The sequence below is a fragment of the Podarcis liolepis genome, assembly GCF_965112155.1.
Source record: "Podarcis liolepis genome assembly, chromosome: 13".
NCBI lineage: Eukaryota > Metazoa > Chordata > Lepidosauria > Squamata > Lacertidae > Podarcis > Podarcis liolepis.
Window position 1 is genome coordinate 18,330,190 of NC_139573.1, and position 21,766 is coordinate 18,351,955.

The 21,766-nt window shown below is 48.1% G+C and overlaps 1 protein-coding gene and 1 long non-coding RNA gene across 11 annotated transcripts in view; one reads left to right on the forward strand and one right to left on the reverse strand.

The window, feature by feature from the left end:
- Positions 1-931: 931 nt before the first annotated feature.
- Positions 932-21,766, forward strand: part of EPN1 (epsin 1) — a 33,337-nt gene continuing 12,502 nt past the window's right edge. For 2 of the 10 annotated variants that reach the window (XM_083469319.1, XM_083469322.1), the window contains exons 1-4: positions 953-1,734; positions 13,480-13,944; positions 14,804-15,053; positions 21,615-21,754. In XM_083469319.1, coding sequence (XP_083325445.1) covers positions 13,717-13,944; positions 14,804-15,053; positions 21,615-21,754 — 618 coding nt within the window. In that variant the 5' untranslated portion in view covers positions 953-1,734; positions 13,480-13,716. Of the gene's footprint in view, positions 1,735-13,479; positions 13,945-14,803; positions 15,054-21,614; positions 21,755-21,766 lie in introns of all 10 variants that reach the window. The other 8 variants (XM_083469320.1, XM_083469314.1, XM_083469321.1 and 5 more) reach the window with 7 other exon arrangements.
- Positions 15,598-19,870, reverse strand: LOC310690457. The gene is made up of 2 exons (XR_014518090.1): positions 17,962-19,870; positions 15,598-16,155 (listed from the first exon to the last, which is right to left on the reverse strand). It is a non-coding gene; the product is annotated as an uncharacterized lncRNA (long non-coding RNA).

Consider the following 21,766-nt stretch of genomic DNA (forward strand, 5'->3'; position numbering starts at 1 on the left):
GGTCGACTCCCGAGGGTGCGCCCGAAAAGGGATGTCGGCGTTATAGAACTAGACAAAGTGAAAAGCCACCAGCGCCGCCGCTGTTCGTGACATTCCCTAACAGCGCAATCAATGTTATTGAGTTTTCCCCTTTGCTCTCCAATGCAAGGCGTAGGGACCGATCCTATACACACCTGGGAGTTAAATCCGTCAAATTCAGCAAGTCTCGCTTCGGCGGAGGCGCCCCTTCGCCAACCTGGTGCCCTGCCATCAGCTCATGGATTTAATTTCCGTTATTCACTCCTGGGACGAAACTGAGAGCTGCCCGTACAAAGTAATGCAGATATTCTAGATTTTAGAGTTCATACTGGGCAGAAGTGAGGCAGCGGTCAAGACGGGAGTTCTTGCTCGTTCTAACTGGGATCTTATTTCATGTGTTAAATAATGTTTGTGCGTATTTATTATATATATATTCATGAAAACCTGCTGAGACAATAAACATAAGGAAATAAATAGGGTGTTGCAGGACTCTTTTACGTCTAAACTTATGGGCTGGTCTTGTGTGTTGGTTCCGCATAGGCAGCACATTGCAATTTCCAATTCCCGATTCTCAAAATATCTACGGTCGATATCTGACTGACATGCCGGCACAAGCTCTATCCCATTTTAAAGATCACTTCAGGGGAGCTAGTGAACGTGCGAGACGAAAAGCAACGCCAGGATGAAGGAGCGCCGGAGAGACCCGCGTACAGTACTTTCCTATGATACACCCCGCTTCTGCCAAGCCCACTTTCCCTATCTCGGCGGCCTCCGTGCGTCTCGACACCCCTCCCATAGACTACCTTTGGTCTCACATCAGTTCCATCTCAATTATCTCTATGATGCCGGAAGTAGCGGTCATAGAAGCGGTAGCAGAAGAAGGGTGCGGGCGGAAGTGGGCGAGCGCTGGAGGCGGAAGTTGCGGGAGCTGAGCTTCCGCTTCCGTTTTGCGGAGAGTCCTCCCGGCGCCGCCGCCGCCACTGCCACTGCTGCCGCTTCTACCCTGTCCGCCGGGAGAGGCCCGGAGCCCCCGCGAGGGCCATAGAGAGGGGCTGGGGTAGAGCGGTCCCCCTCCCCCTTGATCTCTGGGCATTGCCAGGGAGACGAGGGAGTCCGGGGCGGAGTCCTCCCTCAGGCTGGGCCAGGCCGAGGTTTCTCCGAAGGGACGGAGCCGTCGCCTCTCCCCGCTCCCTCCGTCCCCGCTGCCCGCCTGACCCGGAATCCAGCGTGACGCCTCACCCCAGGTAGCCTTTGCCCAAGGAAGCTGCTCTGAACTCTGACCCGCCGGCCTCGGCGTGATCTCTGACCTTCCTGCCTGCGTGACCTTTGAACCCAGCCCCCTACCCGATCCAAGTGCCCCCCGCCTCACGATCGCTGTTGGAAACCCCTCTTGGCGTCGTTCTCCGGGAAAGCCCCACTCCTGAATCACCCCCCCCCGTGGCCTGGCAAGCTCCTTCCACCGGCGGCCCTTGCAACCCCCCAACTTGTCAAGATCCCCCCGTTTTTCAAAGGAGACCCCTGGCGATGCCCCCTGGCTGGGGGAAGTGGGGAGGCGGAAGCACCTTCTCTGGACCCTGAGGCTCTTGGGGGTGATATTGCTGCTGACTCCTTCGCCCGCCTAGAGCCTCCACTCACCTGGGGCTCATAAAAGTGTGACCAAGAGAAAGTTGCCCGGAAGATCTGCGGAAGAAGGGACACCGAGATCATTGTGCCCAGGTGAGTGGTTGCTTGTCTGTAGGTGAACATGGCTGGGAGGTGGTGGAGGCCAGCCAGGAGGCAGTGTGGCAGCAACCCATGTGCCCTTTCCTCTTTCCGGGCTGTTAGATTTTGTTACTGCCCTTTCATTTCAAACCACCCAAGATCAGCTCACGGGACAGGCGTGTCCTGCAAGAGTGAGTGGGAGAGGGAGCGCTCTCTGGCATCTCTGGAGTGAGGCTGGCCCTGTGAATGCAAGATGAGTTATGTCGCTGCCAAGTTGTTGGGAAGGAATTGATTCAGTGGTTCTTGGTTAAAATAGAAGGATTAGCACCTGCCGACTTCCAGCAAATTGGTAGTGGGGCTTTATTATTTTTATCTTTGTTTGTTGAATTTATATACTGCCCGATACTGTGAGTTCTCAGGGCGGTTCACAGAACAAAATCAAAATATAAAACCACAAAATATATAATCAAAATAAAAACAACAACCCAATGACACCCCCAGCACATTTTAAAAAGAATACAGAATATTAATGAATTCCAGGATTGCTGGGGGGGGGAGCACCTGTTAGAGGTTAGAAAATTATGAATGGTGTTGAGAGAGAAGAAAGATAAATTATACTCTTTTCTCTGAAATACTAGAAAAGTAATTGACAGAAATTGATTGGGAGTTGGTTGAGAGCAGCAAAGAAATACTGTTTTCTGCTATATGTTCATTACAAAATGTGCTGGCAGTCTGCTTTTTGGTGGCTTTAGCATAGTGTTCAAAATTTCCCAGGCACGTTTTGCTACTGGGATGTATCCAATTGCGACTACGTGGAGATTTCTGGGGGCCAGGTTGGCGACCACAGTTTAAAACCTCTGCCTTGGTCCATAGTTAATACCATTTCCATTTCCACTTTGTGTGTTTCTCTTTCTTGTGTACTGGGCCAAGTGAATTGTTGTAAGAGCAAGCTACAGTCAAGCAAGGTAGTTGAGGTCATAGAAGTGTAGCATTGGAAGGGAGCCTGAGGGTCATCTAGTCCAACCCCCGGCAAATAGACAGTCCGAGTATGCGAGGTTTAAGGTGCCATTTGGTACCAAACTTATACATTTGAGTTTCCAACGCTGCTTTTGCACAATGCAAACAACAGAATTTGTTTCCAGAAGATGTGGCCAGGCAGCTTGAAGAAAGGATAAAGCTGTCAAAGGGTGGCTGTACTGGCTTCAGGATCAGGATTTGTATGCCTCTGAATGCCAGGTGCTGGGGAACGCAAGCAGGAGAGTGAAAAGATACCTGTGTCCTGCTTTGGGCTTCCCATAAGCCTGCGAGAGAGCCAGCATGGTGTAGTGGTTAAGAGTGATAGACTCGTAACCTGGTGAACTGGGTTCGCTTCCCCGCTCCTCCACATGCAGCTGCTGGGTGACCTTGGGCCAGTCACACTTCTCTGAAGTCTCTCAGCCCCACTCACCTCAAAGAGTGTTTGTTGTGGGGGAGGAAGGGAAAGGAGAATGTTAGCCGCTTTGAGACTCCTTCGGGTAGTGATAAAGCGGGATATCAAATCCAAACTCTCCATGGTGAGAGAGAGAGAGGATGCTGAGCTAGGTAGGCCTGTGGTTTGATCCTTTAGAGCAGGCTTCCTCAACCTTGGTCCTCCAGATGTTTTGAGACTACAATTCCCATCATCCCTGACCACTGGTCCTGCTAGCTAGGGATCATGGGAGTTGTAGGTCAAAAACATCTGGAGGGCTGAGGTTAAGGAAGCCTGCTTTAGAGTTCTTCGTACATTCACTGAAAAACCTGTCAGCGATTGCTGGCCAATACTGATGATGGAACCTCCCTTGGCAGAGATAACAAAACTTTTGTTAACTAGATGCTGTGGATGAGCAACAGGAGACACTTGTCCTGGGACACATGGTTGACTATTGTTGGAGATGGAATGGTAGGCTCCAGCAAAGGGAATATTGTGTGATTTTTCAGCTTTTCAGAGCTACAGGAAGCTTAAGCTTGTTCCTTGTGAAATCTTTGCTTCTGAAGCAATTTTGGGTGGGGCGGGGGAGGCTATACTTTGGGCACTTGCTCTTTCATCCAAGCAAGCTCCTCTGCCTGTATAAACACCTGGATTTTCTTTCTTTTTTTTACTTCTTTACTTTCTAGCTTGGTTCTCATCCTGGGTGCAGGAGTGGGACCCTTTGCCTATCAGCGCTGGCTTTGCCACGAAGCCTGTTGTTCTGGTGCTTGAGTTTTCAAGGTGAGGAGTAGGAGGAAGAGAAATTGGAGCGTGGCCTGTTCCTGCTTTCTGCCTCACTCCTCCAGGCCTAATGCGTAGAAGCCACCCCTGTGGTTTTGTTGTGGGTACTTGTAGCAAAGCAAAGGTGCTCTGTGCATATGCCAAGTTCCTCTTTATTATTATTATATCTTGCAGTGGTAAGGCCTTGTTTAAAATTAGAGGAGGCATGAAAGTAGGGCAGGCCCCTTGGGATTGGACAGGTGAGACAGAAGAGATTTGATGGCCATTGGGAAAGATGCATGTCTTGGGGCAGGCAAAGGTACAGAACTGTAAGACCAGAATTGATCTTCCAGCTGTCTGACTTTGAACTATTTTAGGGTCACTCCTAACTGTTTTGCTTTTATGTATTTTGTGTTCTCTTTTTGTTTTGTTTTTTTATGTTGTGAACCACCCTGTGATCTTTGGATGAAGGGCAGTGTACAAATTTAATAAATAATAATAATAATGTTTCGCTCCTGCTGTGAGCACTAGAAATTTGTGTTGCTTTCTCAAGGCGAATTCTTGGGAGTGCATTCCACCATCTGGCTGCTCCTGTTTGCTTTCGTAGACCCACAATTCTGCTTTGGTTCTTCTTTTGCCAGCTTTCATTGGGGCCTGTGAGATTTTGGCTATGTATGCTTACTAGCTGATTAGACACAAAATGGGAAGGTGATCTTACAAGGTGAATTAACAACCCACAATTAAAAAAAAATTAAACTAACATATTTTTAAATTAACATTACAGTGGGACCTCAGGTTACATATGCTTCAGGTTACATACGCTTCAGGTTACAGACTCCGCTAACCCAGAAATAGTGCTTCAGGTTAAGAACTTTGCTTCAGGATGAGACCAGAAATTGTGCTCCGGCGGCAGCAGGAGGCCCCATTAGCTAAAGTGGTGCTTCAGGTTAAGAACAGTTTCAGGTTAAGAACGGACCTCCGGAATGAATTAAGTACTTAACCCGAGGTACCACTGTATTGTGTTTTTTTTTAAAAAAAATACTGGTTTTTAAATTGTTGTCTTTTCTATGTGTTTAGTGGGTCTCATTTTTATCTGTAAGCTGCCTTGAGTCTTGTCAAAGAGAAAAGGAGTAAACACACACACACACACACACAGAGGTTAAATTTGGCATGTTAAGCCAACATGTATAATCTTTTGAAACTAAATCAGTGTGACCCACTGTCAGATAGTGGCTAGATTCAGGATAGGAACAGAGGAAGTTGCCTTGTACTGAGTCAGACTATAGGTTCATTTAGCTCAGCATTATTGGCAGAGTGACAGCAGCTTTCTAGGGTTTCAGACAGGAGAATAGTTTGGAGGATTGTCTGAATACAGCTATTGAGTCCGAGGAGACACGAATAAATACTTTCCTGAGTTCCAGCATTATAAATTGTGACATCATGGGTCATATGGTTGTGAGTGATGGGACAGATTCATCTAGAAGACTTGGATACCAGATTCCTCCCCTACCCCACAATAATTTCTGCAGTTAGTAAATGTAGATAATGAAATCCTTGAAGTCTTCACCTGGGTGCGAGACAGCTTATCAGTGTAATACTGCAGGCTGACTCAGTTTCCTGGCCAGGAACCACCTGGGAGAAGAACCACCATGTAGTACAAAGGAAGGTAATGGGCAATTGGCACAGTTACCCTGTGCCAGGCAGCAGAGGAGTGTGAGCTCCTCCTCCCATGAGGGGGTGGTGAGCAGAAACAAACGCCAGGTTCAGAATTTCGGTATTTGATGATGTAAGCTGGGAGGGGGAGTTCCTAGTGGGCAGTGGGTGGAGTCATAGGCTGGAGGGGGGGGGAATGTGGCATTTTTAAAACAAGGTTTGAAAAGGCGAGAGGGCAGGAGGAGAACTCCATGTGAGGCTGGCCGGGAGAGGCTGTCTGCTTTTGACCCAAGCTTGCTGAACTTATGAGGGGAGCATCTACAACAACAATTTATTACTTGTACCCTGCCCACCTAACTGGGTTGCCCCAGCCACTGTGGGTGACTTCCAACAGAATATAAAAGAACACACGACACATCAGACATTGAAAGCTTCCCAAAACAGGGCTGCCTTCAGATGTCTATGGAAGGTTGTATAATTATTTCTTTGACATCTGACAGGAGGGCATTCCACAGGGCGGGTGCCACTACCAAGAAGGCCCTCTCCCTGGTTCCCAATAAACGAGAGACACTCTTGGGGTGTAATGTTCTGCACTTCCTCCATCAAAACCCCAGTGTAAATATGTGTAAATAAACCATATTTCTGAAAGACGCTACAGTCTCTGCTGTGTCTCACTCAAAAGGAACAAAACCCCTGGTTAACACCAAGACCCCTGGCATCTCATGGATCACTCGGCAGAGATTGGAGTGGCCAGTAACGATATATTATGATGTTGCTATGACTGGATGTCAGAGGCCGGTAAGTTATTGCTGGCTCTGAGATGGCTCCAGGAACACCATCGGGGGTTTTGCTGAGAGACCACCCACTTGTGCCCACCTGGTTGATTGTGTGTACTGTTTTCACACTTTTTAAACCTGCAGTTCACTCACTTTATGAATATTTACTCTAAACAAATAAGAAGCAAATACAAACTGCTCTGCCTAGTAATTTGGTACCAGCACTTGGTTCTGGGCACCTTGTTATCTCTAAACAGGCAGAGAGGTGCATGGCATGCAAGCAGCTTGCAGACCGCTTCTGGATTGTTAACTACATTTACATTTCTAGGGCAGGGGTAGCAGTGTGGTCAGGCAGGCGAGTTGAGCAATGTAGGCAAAGGAGAAGTGAAACAGAAAAAAGCAACTCCGGAAAGAATTCTGCCCTGCCAGACAGTGTAAATGCACTCTTTAGTTGTAAATTAGTTGCTTTACTGGTTAGGTTATTGTAACTTAAGAAGATCCCTGTGGGATCAGGCCCAAGTGACTAAGATGCTTCCAAGAAGCCCACAGGCAGGTCATGGAGGCAATAGCGTTCGCCCACATGTCATGTCAATGACGGCTCAGTTAGATGAAGCTGCCCTCCTTCTGCCTGTCCTCACACCCTTTTAAAGGCAAGTTGTGGCACTGAACTCTGTGACTTAGGTGTGCATTGTATGCAGAGAGAGGTATTTCCTTTGTCTGCCCTGGATAATCCAAGAGTTTGATTAGTGGTACCTCCGGTTACGAACTTAATTCATAACTTAATCTGTTCTTAACCCGAAACTGTTCTTAAAATGAGGCACGCTTTCGCTAATGGGGCCTCCCACTGCTGCCGGGCTGCTGGCATGTGATTTCCGCGTGCATCCTGGGGCAAAGTTTGTAACCAGGATCATCTACTTCCGGGTTAGCGGAGCTCGTTACCTGAAGCATTCATAAGGAGGATGGTACGTAACCCGAGGTTCCACTGTACACCACTTAGAGATATTTTTATATTTTGAGCAGTATGTAAAAGGTATTATTATTATTATTATTGTTAGTCAAGCGGCTCTTACCATTTCCGCTTATTCTTGAGTGAAATTGCCCTCCTGTAACTCAAACCCACCAGATCTAGTCTGGACCTCTAAAGCAGCAGAGAAACAAGTGTTTGCCTCCATCCATACTTGAAGAGTGATATCAAGACGAAATATGCCCACTTCCTTTCACCTTTCCTCATAGGGTTTGTTTTCCATCCCATTCCCCATCTTCCTTCCCCTTCCCTGGACCTGTTCCGATCTGTCTCCTCCTTTCTTACTGAAGAACACAGGTATATCAGCCACCAGAACTAGAGAGAGGATGTAAGCTTCACTGAGGAGCAAATTTTGGTAGGTCTCAAGAGAATTATTGTGGGTTTTCTGCTTGCGTATGCTTCTCTGTGACATTATTTGTATCCTGCCCTTCCTCTGAGATGCACAGAGAGGTGGGGTAGGGTTGAAGCTTCTTCATGGCCAAACTAGGGCATAACTTGCATTTCTCACATACAGACCCAACAGTTTAGTGATTGTGCTGGTTTTGTATCATTCTGTTTCTGATAATGGCCAGATTGAGAACAAGGCAGGAAATCCATCCACGTGCACCGGTCTTCTTTTATTAGGCACTGTCCACATATCTTCGTCTCTCCCTTAGGGACTAGAAACTTTAAAGAAAATTATGAGGACATGGGGTTCTACATCCAGTACAAATTTCTCCCCTCGCAGTTACAGAATGCAGACATCTGTGCCTGGTTAGTGCACTTCAAAGCGCAAGGGAAATAAGTTCTGCCAGAAAGAAAATCAAATTCTGTGTGTAGAACAAACTACCCCAGCTTCCATGTGGAAAAGTCCTTGCTCTGTGTAAAGCTGTTCAGAAGGTACTTCATTCACAGCACAGCTCTCACAAAGCTTGGTGGACTTTTATCTTCTTGCTGTTGGAATGAGTGGCACGACACTCGGGGAAGAGCAATTATGTGGGTCAGTGATGTGCAGCTGAAGAGCCTGGAGAAACAAATAATAGCAGAGACTAAAGCAGTACAAAGCGCAGAAACTTCTCTTTTTAAAAAAGAACACAAAAAACTTTTTATTGGTTTTTCCTTTAATACCAACAAACAAATTACAATAATATTCAACAGTCATTTACCCACATTCTTTCCCAACACTCTGCTGAACATTGACTTCCCTCCCTCCCTCCCTTCAACAGGTTTTCTTGCTTCAGTCACCTTACCCCCAGTTTCTTCTTATACCCAGGCAGTCTATGTCATAAGATTTATTTCAGTCCTGCCAGAGTCTTCAGATTTCTGCAGTTATTATGTATATAGTCCATAAATTTACTCCAATCTCTTTGGAATTTTGTTTCCTCCTGATTTCGGATCTTGCAGGTCAGTTTTGCTAGTTCCGCATAATCCACCATCTTCGTCTGCCACTCCTCTATTGTTGGTAAATCTGGTACATTCCATTTTTGGGCTAACAAAGTTCTGGCAGCAGTCATAGCATACATAAAGAACCTTTGATCTGCTTTTTCTATTTCCTCTCCCATCAAGACTAGCAAAAAAGCTTCTGGCTTTTTTGGAAAAGTGTATTTGAATATCTTTTTCAATTCGTTATAAATCAGTTCCCAAAACTGTTTCGTTTTCTCACATGTCCACTACATGTGGTAAAAATCTCCATCTATATCTTTACATATCCAACATGTCTTACTACTCATCCTATACATTCTCGCCAATTTAACAGGTGTCAAATACCAACGATACATCATTTTCATTATATTCTCTCTTAAGGTGGTTCATGCTGTAAATTTTATACTCTCATTCCACAGTTTTACCCAAGCGTCATGCTCAATGTTGTACCCAAAATCCGTTGCAAGGCACAGAAACTTCTCACAGACATTGCATGCGTTCAGATATATAGGCACATCCATTATTTTACCAACATGTATTCCCCTTTCAAGTCTAGATTGGCTTGCAAGGCAGATCGCAATTAAAAGGGTTATGTTGAGGTGTGGCAGAGGCCGCCGGTAATACTGTCAGGGTTCGCCTCCAGAGAGAAAGAAGGCAAAAAGAATTTCAGATGGGCTAAGAAGCTGACTGATAATAAACTCGTAGAAGCAGCCTTTCTCTTAATTCATGTGGTCTAGCAACTTGCTAATTTAAAAAACCCTGACATTCTTTCTAGGACCTCCGTGGGTCACCGCATTCTGTGTTGGATGCAAGATTCTACACATGCTTTCCTATGAAGTTTGACCGCTGGTCCGTCTAACCCAGATGGCAGCAGCGGTTTTCCATGGTGTCAGGATGGAGTGAAAACAGACAGGAGGCAGGGCTCAGACAGATGCCTTTGTCAGAGCGGGAAGCATCATTGCAGTCAGTTTGCTAGTTAACTTGAAAAATCTGGAGTCTAATTGGATTGTAATCCCTGCTGTCTACAGTAAGGATACAGTGATTTAGTGGTACTGTTTCATCTAAACTCCCACAATGAATTCATAAGTACCACCCCCCCACACACATCCAACCAGTTATTTTCCTCGTTTCGTCAAGGAAAACTATTTTATCTCTCTCCAGTTATCTGCAAACGTCACTTGGATTTGCAATACCATGTTTTTCATTGTTTAAGAGTTTTCATCAAATGCGAGACACTGGCAGGGGTGGGATCTCTTATCCCAGAGGCTTTGTTTAGTAGTCCAAGTAATCATTCTGTTCTCTTGCCAGACACTGGGATGCAGGAGGAGGAAGGGAGGGCAGAAGGGAGATTTTAAAAAATGATGGCAGGGAAACAAGTGCCCGTAACCAGAGGCTTTCGGCCCATTTCCCTTAGCAAAAGTAGCTCTCCTTGGAAACTGTTCAGTAGGGAGTGTGAAGGAGGGAGGGCCTTTGCCAAAGATGTGTTCTTTGAGAGGGTTTTTGGAGTTGGGGTTCTGGCCAAGTTCAGAGACATTGGGATGAACGCAGGGAAGCTTTAACCCACCTTTCCACACAGTTGAAGCAACAGAACTCAGTCTTGAATAAAAGAGGAGACAATGTGGAGTAGTGGTTAGAGCAGGGGTTGTTAACAGGGCACTCACCAGACATTGTTGGGCTCCCAGCTTCAGGGATAATGGAAATTCTAGTCCAGAAACATCTGGAGGGCATCATGTAGGCTGTGCCTGGGTTGAACCCTTGAGTTGGGGGAGTCTTGAGTTCAAATCCTCACTCATCCGTGGACTTGAGTAGGTGAGCTGGGACCTGTCAGCCTGACCTACCTCACAGGGTTGTTGTGAGAGGGCAGAGAGCCCACTGCCCTGAGCTCCTTGGAGAAAAGGGCAAAGGATAAGTGTCAGAGCTGCTCCCAGATCCTAGCTCACAGAGGATCACGCTAGCCAGCGTTCACTTTATAAAAGTCTTTATTGAGTTACAGTTTCCATTTCCAAGCTGCCGCGTGCAGCTCTACGTCTTATAAGCTAGACCGGCGAAGCTCCGTCTGAGTCCCCGCCTCCTGTACACCAACTTAATACCCTAGCCTTACTCCACCTTTTCCTCCTGACTGTTCTTCTCTGGGTCCCTCTGCCCCCTGTGGTCTCTTCCTTCCTGGACTCTTCTGACGCTGACCCCCCGGACCCTCCTGTCTCCTTGCGTCGGGCTTTAGGACCTGGCTCCCTTTCCGGGCTGCTTACTGCGCCGCCTTCCTGTGCATTTGAACTTGGCGCGCGCGCCCAACCTTCCACTTTCCGCTTGACCGTTTCTTCGCTCCCCGATGGAGATGTGGCCACTCCTGACTCATGCCCTCCCCCCTGCGGCGAGCTGCCGGAGCTCGATACCTGGCGCCCTTCCTCTCCACTGTGCTCTGTTGGGGATGCTGGCCCCGATTTCCAACTGCTGCCCTCTGAACCCCCTCTGGACCCTTCTTCCTGGGGTGTCCCCCTAAGCTCCCCCCTTGCTCTGGCCACTGGCGCTCCTTTCTGTGAATCTTCTGATTCACTGGAAAGACTCGGAGATCTCGGGTCGTCGTCATCACTCATCTTTTCTTCGGACTCCTCCCCCTCGCTCTCTGTTTCCTCCCTTGCCCTCGCCTCTGCTCCTGAACCCCTGACAATAAGCATAATAAATGTTTGAACCACTACACCATACTTTCTCAGTGGATTTCCTTCTAACCGTTAAGAAATCAGTGCTTGGCTAAAGTTGATGTTGAATAAATCTTTCTACATTGGGGATGGGGAATATGTGGCTCTCTGGATGTTGTCATTTTGGTGGCTTATTATATAACGGGTTATTCCATTTCTCCATACAGGTTGATGAATAAAATAATTATGATGGCCTTTCTTTCCAACTTTAATAACTTTTCTTTACAAAATTGTAAGCTATCTTTAACAAAGCCCCCCTTGGGATCCTTGAAAAGTCCCCTTTTACTGAGATCTTAGAGACTATAGTCTGATCCAACTAGCACGAGCAGGTGGTGGATGGGGAGCCACATTGGTGCAATGATTTATAGCCGCTGGTTCCTAAGCTAGGAGCACCACTAAGTTAAGCTCCATTCAGCTGAGTGTTGCACGCATGCCACAATGTGGTGGTCTCAGATGCCTGTCCTCTTAGGGTCAGGGTGTGAGACCCCTCCCTCTCCCAATGGATCTTCTTCAGCCGCCTCCAGTGTGCCTGTTTCGGAATTCTACGGCTTGGAGGCAGCGTAGAGAAAAACCGGAAAGGGGTGGAAGGTGGAAGTTTCCAGAATCTGGCCACAGTGACTCATTCCTCAGCAATGTGGACTTCCTTCCTTTTGACGTTTAAGAATGTTTGGGGGTCAGGCAGGGCCAGGGGCTCCAGGAAGCAGCGGATGGGTTTGGGACAAATGCGGCGAGTTGCACATCTTCCAGCCCCGGCTCCTCTCGGCTCCCAGCAGCTTGTCCCTTCCTAGAGACCCCGAGAGCTTTGCCTAGTCCACAGGTGCGGAGAGAGATTGTTGAATCCCGTCCGTGATGATAGGAAGCTTGAGGAAAGTGTATATTGTGTATGCGTGCATGTATGTGTAGTTGCTGGAGTGCTAGGCTTAAGACTAGGGCGATCACACAAACATCTACCATCTATCACCCAGTGGACTGAATACCGCGCTGCCCTTTCTATGTTTGAAAGCATGGCTTATCATCACCAATTTCATTTGGCCTGCCTGTGTTACTTTATATGTTTAAATCGAGACTGGTGGAATATTCTTACTGCTAACATCATCTGGCAATGCGTGTGGTGGTTTATTAGTTATTTGGGTGTTTTTTCCTGTTACGTTATGAAATAATTGGGGAGGGGAGGAGGACTGAGGTTCAACTCCTTGCTGGCTTATATAGCTTTCCGGAGTGGCCTAGGGCTGGTTGCTGTATGTTGGCCTGACCTATTCTACAAGGCAGTTGTGAGGATAAAAGGAGGGAACTATTTAAGTCACCCTCAGCTTTTTGGAGGAAGCATGGAATAAAAATGTAAAATAAATTTTCTGAACAGTGGATCTTGATCCTGGAGCCTGATGCTCCTTTGATCAGAGGGAGGGTATGGCATGCATCATTCTTCTTTCCCCATCTTCTCCCCACCCCGTCCCTAAACAGGGTTGGGTGTGACACTCTCTGGGCCAGCCTCCCACATCCCAGCAGGTTGGATCTCCAAAAATTGTTAGACTGCAAATCCCATCATCCCTGACATTGCTGCTTGGGAACGATTGGGGTTGTAGTCCACCAAACTCTGGAGAGCCAAGACTGGGGAAGGCTGCCCGGGGAGGCGGGCATTGTTCGCCTCTGTTTGAAGTGCTGGACTGGAGACTTTTTGCTTCCAATCCAGAACAGGAAACTCTTACCCGGCTATTGAACAGCAGAAGTTCTGAATCCCCCCTCTCCTGGTTTTGTTTACTTCTAAAGTGTCTAGCCCTCAAGAATGTGCAGAGAAGCTTGATATAATGTGGAAAGATAGGGAGAGTTCTTAGAAAAGAGGAAGGGGCGGAAGAGGACTTCCTTTGGTCTGAGGGAGAGGGTGGCTCCTTCTGGATCCTTTACGAGTGATCAGAATGAGAGATACAGATTGAAGCAGCAAAGCCTTGGAGAAGGGGACCGTTTCTCTTACCACAGACTAAAAAGTTGCTCTCCTTCTCTTGCCAGGCGCGTCTTGGAATGGCTGCCATGCCTGGATGGCTTCGGAGGGTGCCCGCGGCACACTAGGGACCCTCAGCCAAGCAACACCAGGGCGGCTGCGGTGGCCTCGCCCCTCGGGAAGCCAGCCGGGACCCGGGAGGCCACCTCTCCTGGCGTGAGCCGGGCCCGCCTCAAAGCCCTCAACAGGAAGCTTGGGGAAAGGGGAGGCCGCCCTCCCCGCTGCCCACTCTGACAGCCGCCGCCATGTCGACCTCCTCGCTGCGCCGCCAGATGAAGAACATCGTGCACAACTACTCTGAGGCGGAGATCAAGGTGCGGGAGGCCACGTCCAACGACCCTTGGGGCCCGTCCAGCTCCCTCATGTCTGAAATCGCAGACCTCACTTACAACGTGGTGGCCTTCTCCGAAATCATGAGCATGATCTGGAAGCGTCTCAACGACCACGGCAAAAACTGGCGTCATGTCTATAAGGTAACGAGCTCGGCCGGTGGTGGATTCAGTTACCCTTGGTCATGAAAGGCAGCTCTGCCAAATCGAGGGAGGTTACTTAGCTCAGTTGTAGCACATGCCCTTTGCCTGTTTGAGGCCTCAATTTCAGGCCCAGGCAACTTGGGGTGAAGCAGCGATAGGCAGCCTTTTCCCAGACAAGGGCAGGGTTTGGGTTTTGGTGACCTGTAGGGGACCACATGTTTGGGGGGGGGGTTACTGCCAGATGGGGCAGCAAGGCCAGATCAGAAAGGCACAGAGACGTTTTCTCAGCTGCAGGGAAGCAGTCATGAGTACCGCTTTGCAATTCCTTTTCCATTGCATAAGGAAATATAAAACCTTGAGCTACCCCAGCGCCTTGCCTGTGCTTGCTTCTCCATGGTGTGAGCTTTCCTATATCTGGTGGAACTGATGACGTTGCTACTTTCCAGTGGTTCTCCAAATTGAAGCCTCATGGTTGGAGAGTGACAAGTGAAAGTTGTGAAGAGAAGCGCTGAAGGATCTTGGCTGGCACAAGGCTGAGAAGACGGTCCCTCCCAGAGACTTTGGACTAGAGAGTCTCTGCCAGTTGGGGAGTTAACTGTTCTGGCCTTATTGGAACATTTGTTCTGATTTGGTATCGGACAAATGTTAGATCTCGTTTTTAGAAGCCCCTCTGGCTAGTGCTTTGGGCCTCTTCCACCACTCTACTTCTGTGAAGAATTACGCACAATCTTTTCTCCCTCTCCTGTAATACTTGAATGACCTTTCTCATCCTGGCACCTTCTGTATGTTTGTTGCTATTCAGCCAGCAATGCCAGGGATCAGGTGTGCTGGAAGCCTGTTTTTCTCCCTCTTCTTCCAGGCCATGACTCTGATGGAATACCTGATCAAGACGGGCTCGGAGCGGGTGGCGCAGCAATGTAAGGAGAACATCTACGCCATCCAGACGCTAAAAGACTTCCAGTACGTTGACCGCGATGGCAAGGACCAGGGAGTCAACGTGCGGGAGAAGGCCAAGCAGCTAGTGGCCCTCCTCAAAGACGACGAGCGTCTCAAGGAGGAGCGGGCCCATGCCCTCAAAACCAAGGAGAAGCTGGCCCAGACTGCGACCGGTGAGTGCTCATTCCCAGCCGGGTGGCCTCAGTCAGGCTGGCAAGTGTTGCCCAAGCTCTTAAGATGGGTTGTGGAGCCTGTATGGCTGTTAAGAGCAGCCATTGCCAACCTGCTGCCCTCCAGATGTTTGAGACTTCAGACCCCAGCCAGCCCATGTGGGGGACTGATGGGAGTTGTGGTCCAAAACATCTGGAGGGTACCACGTTGGCTGGGATGGAGTATAAGCAGGTTCAGATCACTACATAGCTGTGAAATTCACTGTGCAACTTCAGGACAGTTGCTGTTTCTCTAAGCTCAGGAATGGCCAGTGTGGTGCCCTTCAGATGCTGATGGACGACAGCTCCCATCATTCCTAACCCTTAGCCATGCTGGCTGGGGCTGATGGGAGTTGGAGTCAGACAACATCTGGAGGGCAACACATCTGCTACCCTGGCCTAAGTTATTGTGCAGGGTTGTTGTGAATAATATGGTTAGGATACGCTCAACTCCCCCATGCACAACCAAACTGCAAGGCACACTACATAAAACCCAACTCAAGGGGGATGGGATAAACATTTTTATATAGAAATAATTTTTCAAATGTCATTTGTAGCGAGCACAAGCAGTTAGAAGGGGAGGTATGAGCTCTCCCTTGACCGCCTCCCAATTGAGTTAAGAGTGGATTGTTTGGGTTCTAAGGCAGGGGTAGGCAGAAGGTGAATTGGAACCTGTTGATATATCACCACTGAATTGAGATAGATAAACAAAGATTTCTGACTCCCAATTGTTTAACAGTGGCAACAACAAAACGATCCCCTTCCAAATTATACCACTGGCACAAAGAATGCTTGGGGGCAGTGGCTATAACCAGGAGTGAATGTTCGTTAGGAAGGAGAAGGAGCACACTTTTCTTCTGCTTTTCAGAACTAATCCCAGTGCTCAGCCTGGGTTTAATGCCCAATGTCCATCTTTTGCACTAGGCTCCAGTTAGTGGATCTTGGGGGTTCTAGTGAAAAACAACCCCAAACACTCAATGTAGATCCTTCAGGCTTGAAAGGCCTGTTCCTAGGTGGTGCTCCTATAGCAGGAATGGCTCAACGGCAGTCCATGGGCCAGATCCACCTGGAAAACAAACTGACGTGAGGAGTGTTAAACAAGGTGCAGTTAGGCAGAAGTGTGCATCATTCTGTTTGTAAGGAAAATCAGCAATGGAATGTGTGGGTTTGTGCTTGCGCTGTTCTCCTGCCACCACCTGCTCAGGCTGGGAAGACCAAAGGTCCACTGCTAGTTAGCACCTTGAGGTGAGTCCTTGAGGGGAAGGTACTGATATGCCTCTGAATACCAGTTGCAGGAAACTGCAGGCAGAGCGAGTTGCCGTTATGCTCAGGTCCTGCTTGCGTGCTTCCCACAGGCATCTGAATTGGTCACTGTGAGAATAGGATGCTGGACTAGATGGGCCATTGGTCTGATCCAGCAGAGCATTTCTTATGTTCTAATGAAGAATGATAGTTCCCTAGGCCTTCTTCCTCTGTACTGAAATAACTTCTCACCTTCTGTGTAGGTCAGGCACCCCAAAACCCAGCTCTCCAGATGTTTTAGGAGTACAACTCCCATCATCCCTAGCTAAAAGGACCAGTGGTCAGGGATGATGGGAACTGTAGTCCCAAAACATCTGGGGGGCCAAGTTTGGGGATGTCTGGTGTTGGCGCTTTCTGTAGCTGGAAAACTCTTTAGTGCTAGGTCATACCAGACCAGGGCATCATCTGAGCCATATGACGCAGCTGTAAAGCAGGTTCAGGCCTGGTCAGTAATTGTCTGGGAGTTTTAGGCATGCCACTGGACTTTCCTCGTGGGAGGAAAGTGTGATGTGGATATAATATTTTTATTGCACAGCTTGACAGTCTGGACAGGAACAGGAAGCTGGATTCTTCTGGCCACCAGACCACTCATGGTGGAAAATATATCCTCCCTTGGCAAAATAGTGGGTTGTTCCCATGGAGTAGCCTTCCGCAACCTGGTGCTCACAGCTTTGCTGGCTAGGACTGACGGCAGCCTTAGTCCAAAACCGTCTGGAGAGCAGCAGCTTGGGGAAGGAGGCTGGAGAGATTAGAAGATGGTGCTCAGAAGACTCTTCTGTGAGGATACTGGATAGAAGAAAAACCACATGTTCCTCTCTTGGGTTGTTCCTTGAAGTTGTCCTGGGAAGGTATTTGGGGCCCATCCCTATGTTGCTCCCTGTTGGTTCTCCTGAAATGTTACCTGCTGAAATGTCAGAGACAGCCGCTCATCCCTGATAAAAGGTGGCTCTGGCTCTGCAGAACCACGTTCCCCTCCCTCTTGAACTTGGCGGGTCACCAGGCTCAGAGGCTGAGTTACAGGCCTCCGTGATCTGTCAGTGCCCCCTTTCCATTTTGATAACCCCCAGATCAAATTCCAACTCTGTTGTTTGCAAAGTGCCTGGCAGGGCAGAATGAGATAAGGAAATGGGAGTAGCTTTTGCTTCCTATTCTAAACTGCTCAGCAGAATTATGAGGAATTGGTTAAACATTAGAGGTATGTAATAAGCAAGAGGCAGGGGGAATTTCTGTCTTCCAGTCTGCTAAAAGGGCTACAGCCCATACTGAATGAGCTTATCATTTACCCCTTATCCGTATTCCCACTTAGAAACACCCCCACCCTCGACGTGCAGAAAGCCAGTCTGCTGCTATTTATTCTTCTGGTGAACACCCAAAGTCCAATGCTTCCACAGACCACCTGATCTCATTCCTAAGCCCATTGATTGAAATACAATACAATAAATTCCTGAATGCAGTCGCTTCTAAAGTGGACTATAGACTTTAAAACTATAAAATCACAACCGCAGATAAATAAAAAGCAGCAGAAGCAGTTCCACTCAGCCTACGATAGTCCTGAGCATTAGCCTCTCACTCTTGGATGTATCAGGATCCCTGCGGTGATTTTGGGCTGGGATAGGACAGGAGGACCCAGAACAAGGCAGGTTATCCTGAAGAGAAAAGCAGAGAGTGGGCAGAGAGAGTAGAGAGCACTTTTTATTTAAAAATAGCTGCCACCATCACGCAGTCAGGTATATTGGGTGACCCCAAGTTCTGATTTTGCAGTAAGAGAGGAGGCCGTATCTCAGTGGTCGAGCGTGTACTTTGTCTTGGGTTCAACTCCTGGCATATCTCACTTAAACGAGTTGTATATCAGGTGCTGAGAGAGACCTCGTTCTGCCTGAGATGCTGGGGAGCTACTGCCAGGCAGAGTAAAATAGGTGTGGGGGAACTTTTGGCCCTCCAGTTGTGGCTAAACGATAAATCCCATCAGCTCCAGCAAGCCTGGCCAATGGCCAAGGCTGAAGGGAGTCAGCGTTCAGCCACAGCTGGAAGGCCATGGGTTCCCAACAGCTGAAGTAGACAATACTGTGGGCTAGATGGACAAATAGCCTGATCTGTTCTAAAGCGGCTTCTTGATTCCTTGATCTGGCTTGTTCTGAATTCTGCTGCTGTTGCAGATTAGAAGTTCCATTTTTCTCTTCCTCTTCTTCCCACCCCAGCCTGTCCCTAGTACTCGCAGCATTGGTGGTTTAGGTCTGAGGCTTCCTCATTAGCTCTTCGGAGGACAAAGTGTGTGGACTGAAGCTTGGATGGAGCCAAAAACTGTTTCTCAAAAGGGTAGTTGCTGGAGCCTTCCACGTGGCTTGGAAAACATTAAGAAACAACTGCAAATTAATTGGGCTCTTTCCCTTTGATTTTAGTCATCCTAACTCTTGATTCAGAACCTGCTTTCATGCTGGGTGTGTCATATCAGTTGAGCTTTAAGCCCAGCCCTACAAGAAGTGTTCTCCTTTGGTCTTGCGGAGAACTGACTCTCTAACCTACCATCTCTTTCTTTGGTCTTATATAATAAAGCCACAGTGATTCCACCCCCTTAAGTTGTTAATTGGAATAGCCAGACAGGTTCCAAAAGGGCACGTAAGCACTCTGGATAGTTCCAGGTTGAGGGAATCCCTAAAAGTCCACACCTTGACAGCCCAACTTCTGCTCTTTTATCACCCTTTTCCGTTTCCCAAATTCACACATTGTTTCCCATCCCTTTATATACTATTCTTCCCCCCTCAATTGCACCCTCATCCCCAGTCTGCCATTTTGATGAGCCCAGCATAGATGATGAACATTCTGTGGTTGCTAGGCAACTGCAGGGCCTATATGAGTCTGCTTAGAGGCCTAGGAAGCCACATATTTGGTGTTTACTAAGCCCTTCCCCAGGCCCACAAAACTGCTCAGTGTGGCTCTAGAAAGCCATTAAGTGGCAGCTCAGTCAAGTTTGGGAATAAGTATCTCATTTCTCCACTGAACAGACGGGACTTGTTCCCGAGCAAGGCTAAAATATGCCAATGACTCCCCTTAGTTCATCGGAGATAATTACATTTTTGCTCCTTTCCATCCCAATCTACCTCTTTCTTTCTTTCTTTCTTTCTTTCTTTCTTTCTTTCTTTCTTTCTTTCTTTCTTTCTTGTCAAGGATGAGATGTGGGAGAGACCGAGCTCTCCAAATATGCCCTGTACATTTTGACAGATTTGCGCCTGTTATCTGAAGAGCACACAAGCGTCGGTTACACAAAACCTTTTCCCAGTGGGCAAAATAACTTTCCCGTTAGCTGACACAGAGCTCAAAAGCTTGCAGCCTCCCGTTTGCGAGAGGAATTTGGTCTAGTCCTGTTGAATGTTTTTCGGCCGGGCTTGTGTGTGAGAGAGACACACTCAACAGTTCCCTGCTGGGTTTCCCTCTGACAGGGAAAACATGCCCACAGAGCAAGATTAGTGAATCATCTGGCAGGCAAGTTCCTCTTTTGAGGGTAGATCCATGTACCAGGCTGGCAGAACTTGTTCCCTTGAGGAGAAAGTGGTGGTGGCAGCGGCGATAATGGAGGAAAACTGTAATGACCTTGACTATAGCAGGGAAAGCCATTGCTCTCCCTTTCCTCCCTCGGCCACCTCCGTCTCAGCCATGGCCGGAATCCCACCTCCATGACACTGCTTTGTGCGGTCGCCTGCATCCCTGCGCTAATGAGGGATGGCAGTTGGTGCCAGGCTGTCTAGGGGGTGGGGAAGACTTCTATTCAGGTCATGGCACAGCGGCTGGGCCATTCTCCTCTCTCTGTCACCACCCCCGGCCATCTCTGCCAAGGTTCGGCCAGAGAGACTAGGGCTGGATCTTCCATGTGCTGTTAGCGGAACCAGGGTCCTTATTTCCCCACCCCTCTCCTGCGCATGCTAATTGCTGACATGTATCAAATGTGAACCTCATGCTGCAGTCAGGTGTGCCTCCTACTAGTGGTTAGGGGAAATGTCCATCTGCTTTTCCACAATTTCTGCAAATTTCTAAAACTGATCGCGGTTTATCCCGTTGGCTCAGAGCAGATGATAAGGTTAAAAAGGATTTCTTTTTTATTATTACACTCCGCACGGTGTTTGACAAAGTTGCAAGGGACAGCTCCCAGCCTGGAAAAACTGGAAAAATAAAATATGTTCATACTCTCAGGAGGCCAAAGTCAGTGCTAGCTGCTCAGAAATCCACTGAGCTCACAGAACCATCAGAGCCCAGAATACAAGGGGCCTGGAGGGATTGCGGGGCAGAGAAACGTAACCTGCCGCCAGTTAACTGCATGCCCACATTTTCTGTAATGGGTCCCTTTTTGCCGTGGAGAATTAGTAAAATTTCAGGCCCCTGAGCAGCTTAGGATTTCGTATAGTCAGTCCTATGGTGTGGCAGCTTCCTGAGATTTGGAAATGCTTCAACCGTGACTCCAAGGCTTCCCTGGTGTTAGAGCTGAACGGTTTGCAAACCCTTCTCGCTGTTTTAATTGGGTGCCCTTCTCCAAGCTATGGCTTGTCCATTTGTACATTCTCTGGCTGAGCAGAGATTGGCAGCTGGGTCTAGTCAGGTCCTAGGCCACTGCTGTGTAGGGGAGGGCAAACTTGTGGGATTCATTATGTGCTTAGCAGCTGGAGCCAAATTCAAAGTGGTGGGTTGGGAGGGGATGGAGTCAGTTACCCACTAAACCCCATGATGAGGCATACACTGGGGTAACCTGTGTGTGTACAAATACAGATCTACACCTGAGTTACCATAGAGCAGGAACACAAAACTTTGACACTGATTTGCAGAAAAGCATAGTCTTGATAGTCCTGTTTTACACTGAGGCTGAAAGAGAAGCATTTAGCACAAGGGCAGCCGTGGGAAAAGATATTCAGTTGTGGTATTTTTTTTTACATTGCTATTGTTTAACTTTTGAAATTCTGAACCCCATGCTGATCTACTGCAAATAACCCAGAGATCTATAAGGTAGATTCCCGTTTGCCTGCCCTTCTGCTGTTTTTTTTTTTTTTTTACAGGTATTTAACAAAAATTATATATTGCTTTACTCTAAATAAAACCTCTGAAAACCACTACACCATGGTTTGCTTTTTGCTCTCTCCGGTGACGCTGCCTCCCCATAGTACTTCCTCTTCCTCCTGCCTGCTATCCACCTTGGTGGTATTAACCCTTTCCTCTCCCACCCGCTTTCTTGTTTCTCAGCTTCTTCAGCTTCCTCATCTTTGGCAAACGCCCCAGTGGAAGCGGAGCAGGCTTGGCCCCAGAGCAGCGGGGAAGAGGAGCTGCAGTTACAGCTGGCGCTGGCCATGAGCAAAGAGGAAGCGGAGCAGGTAAGCGCCAAGGTAAATCTGTCA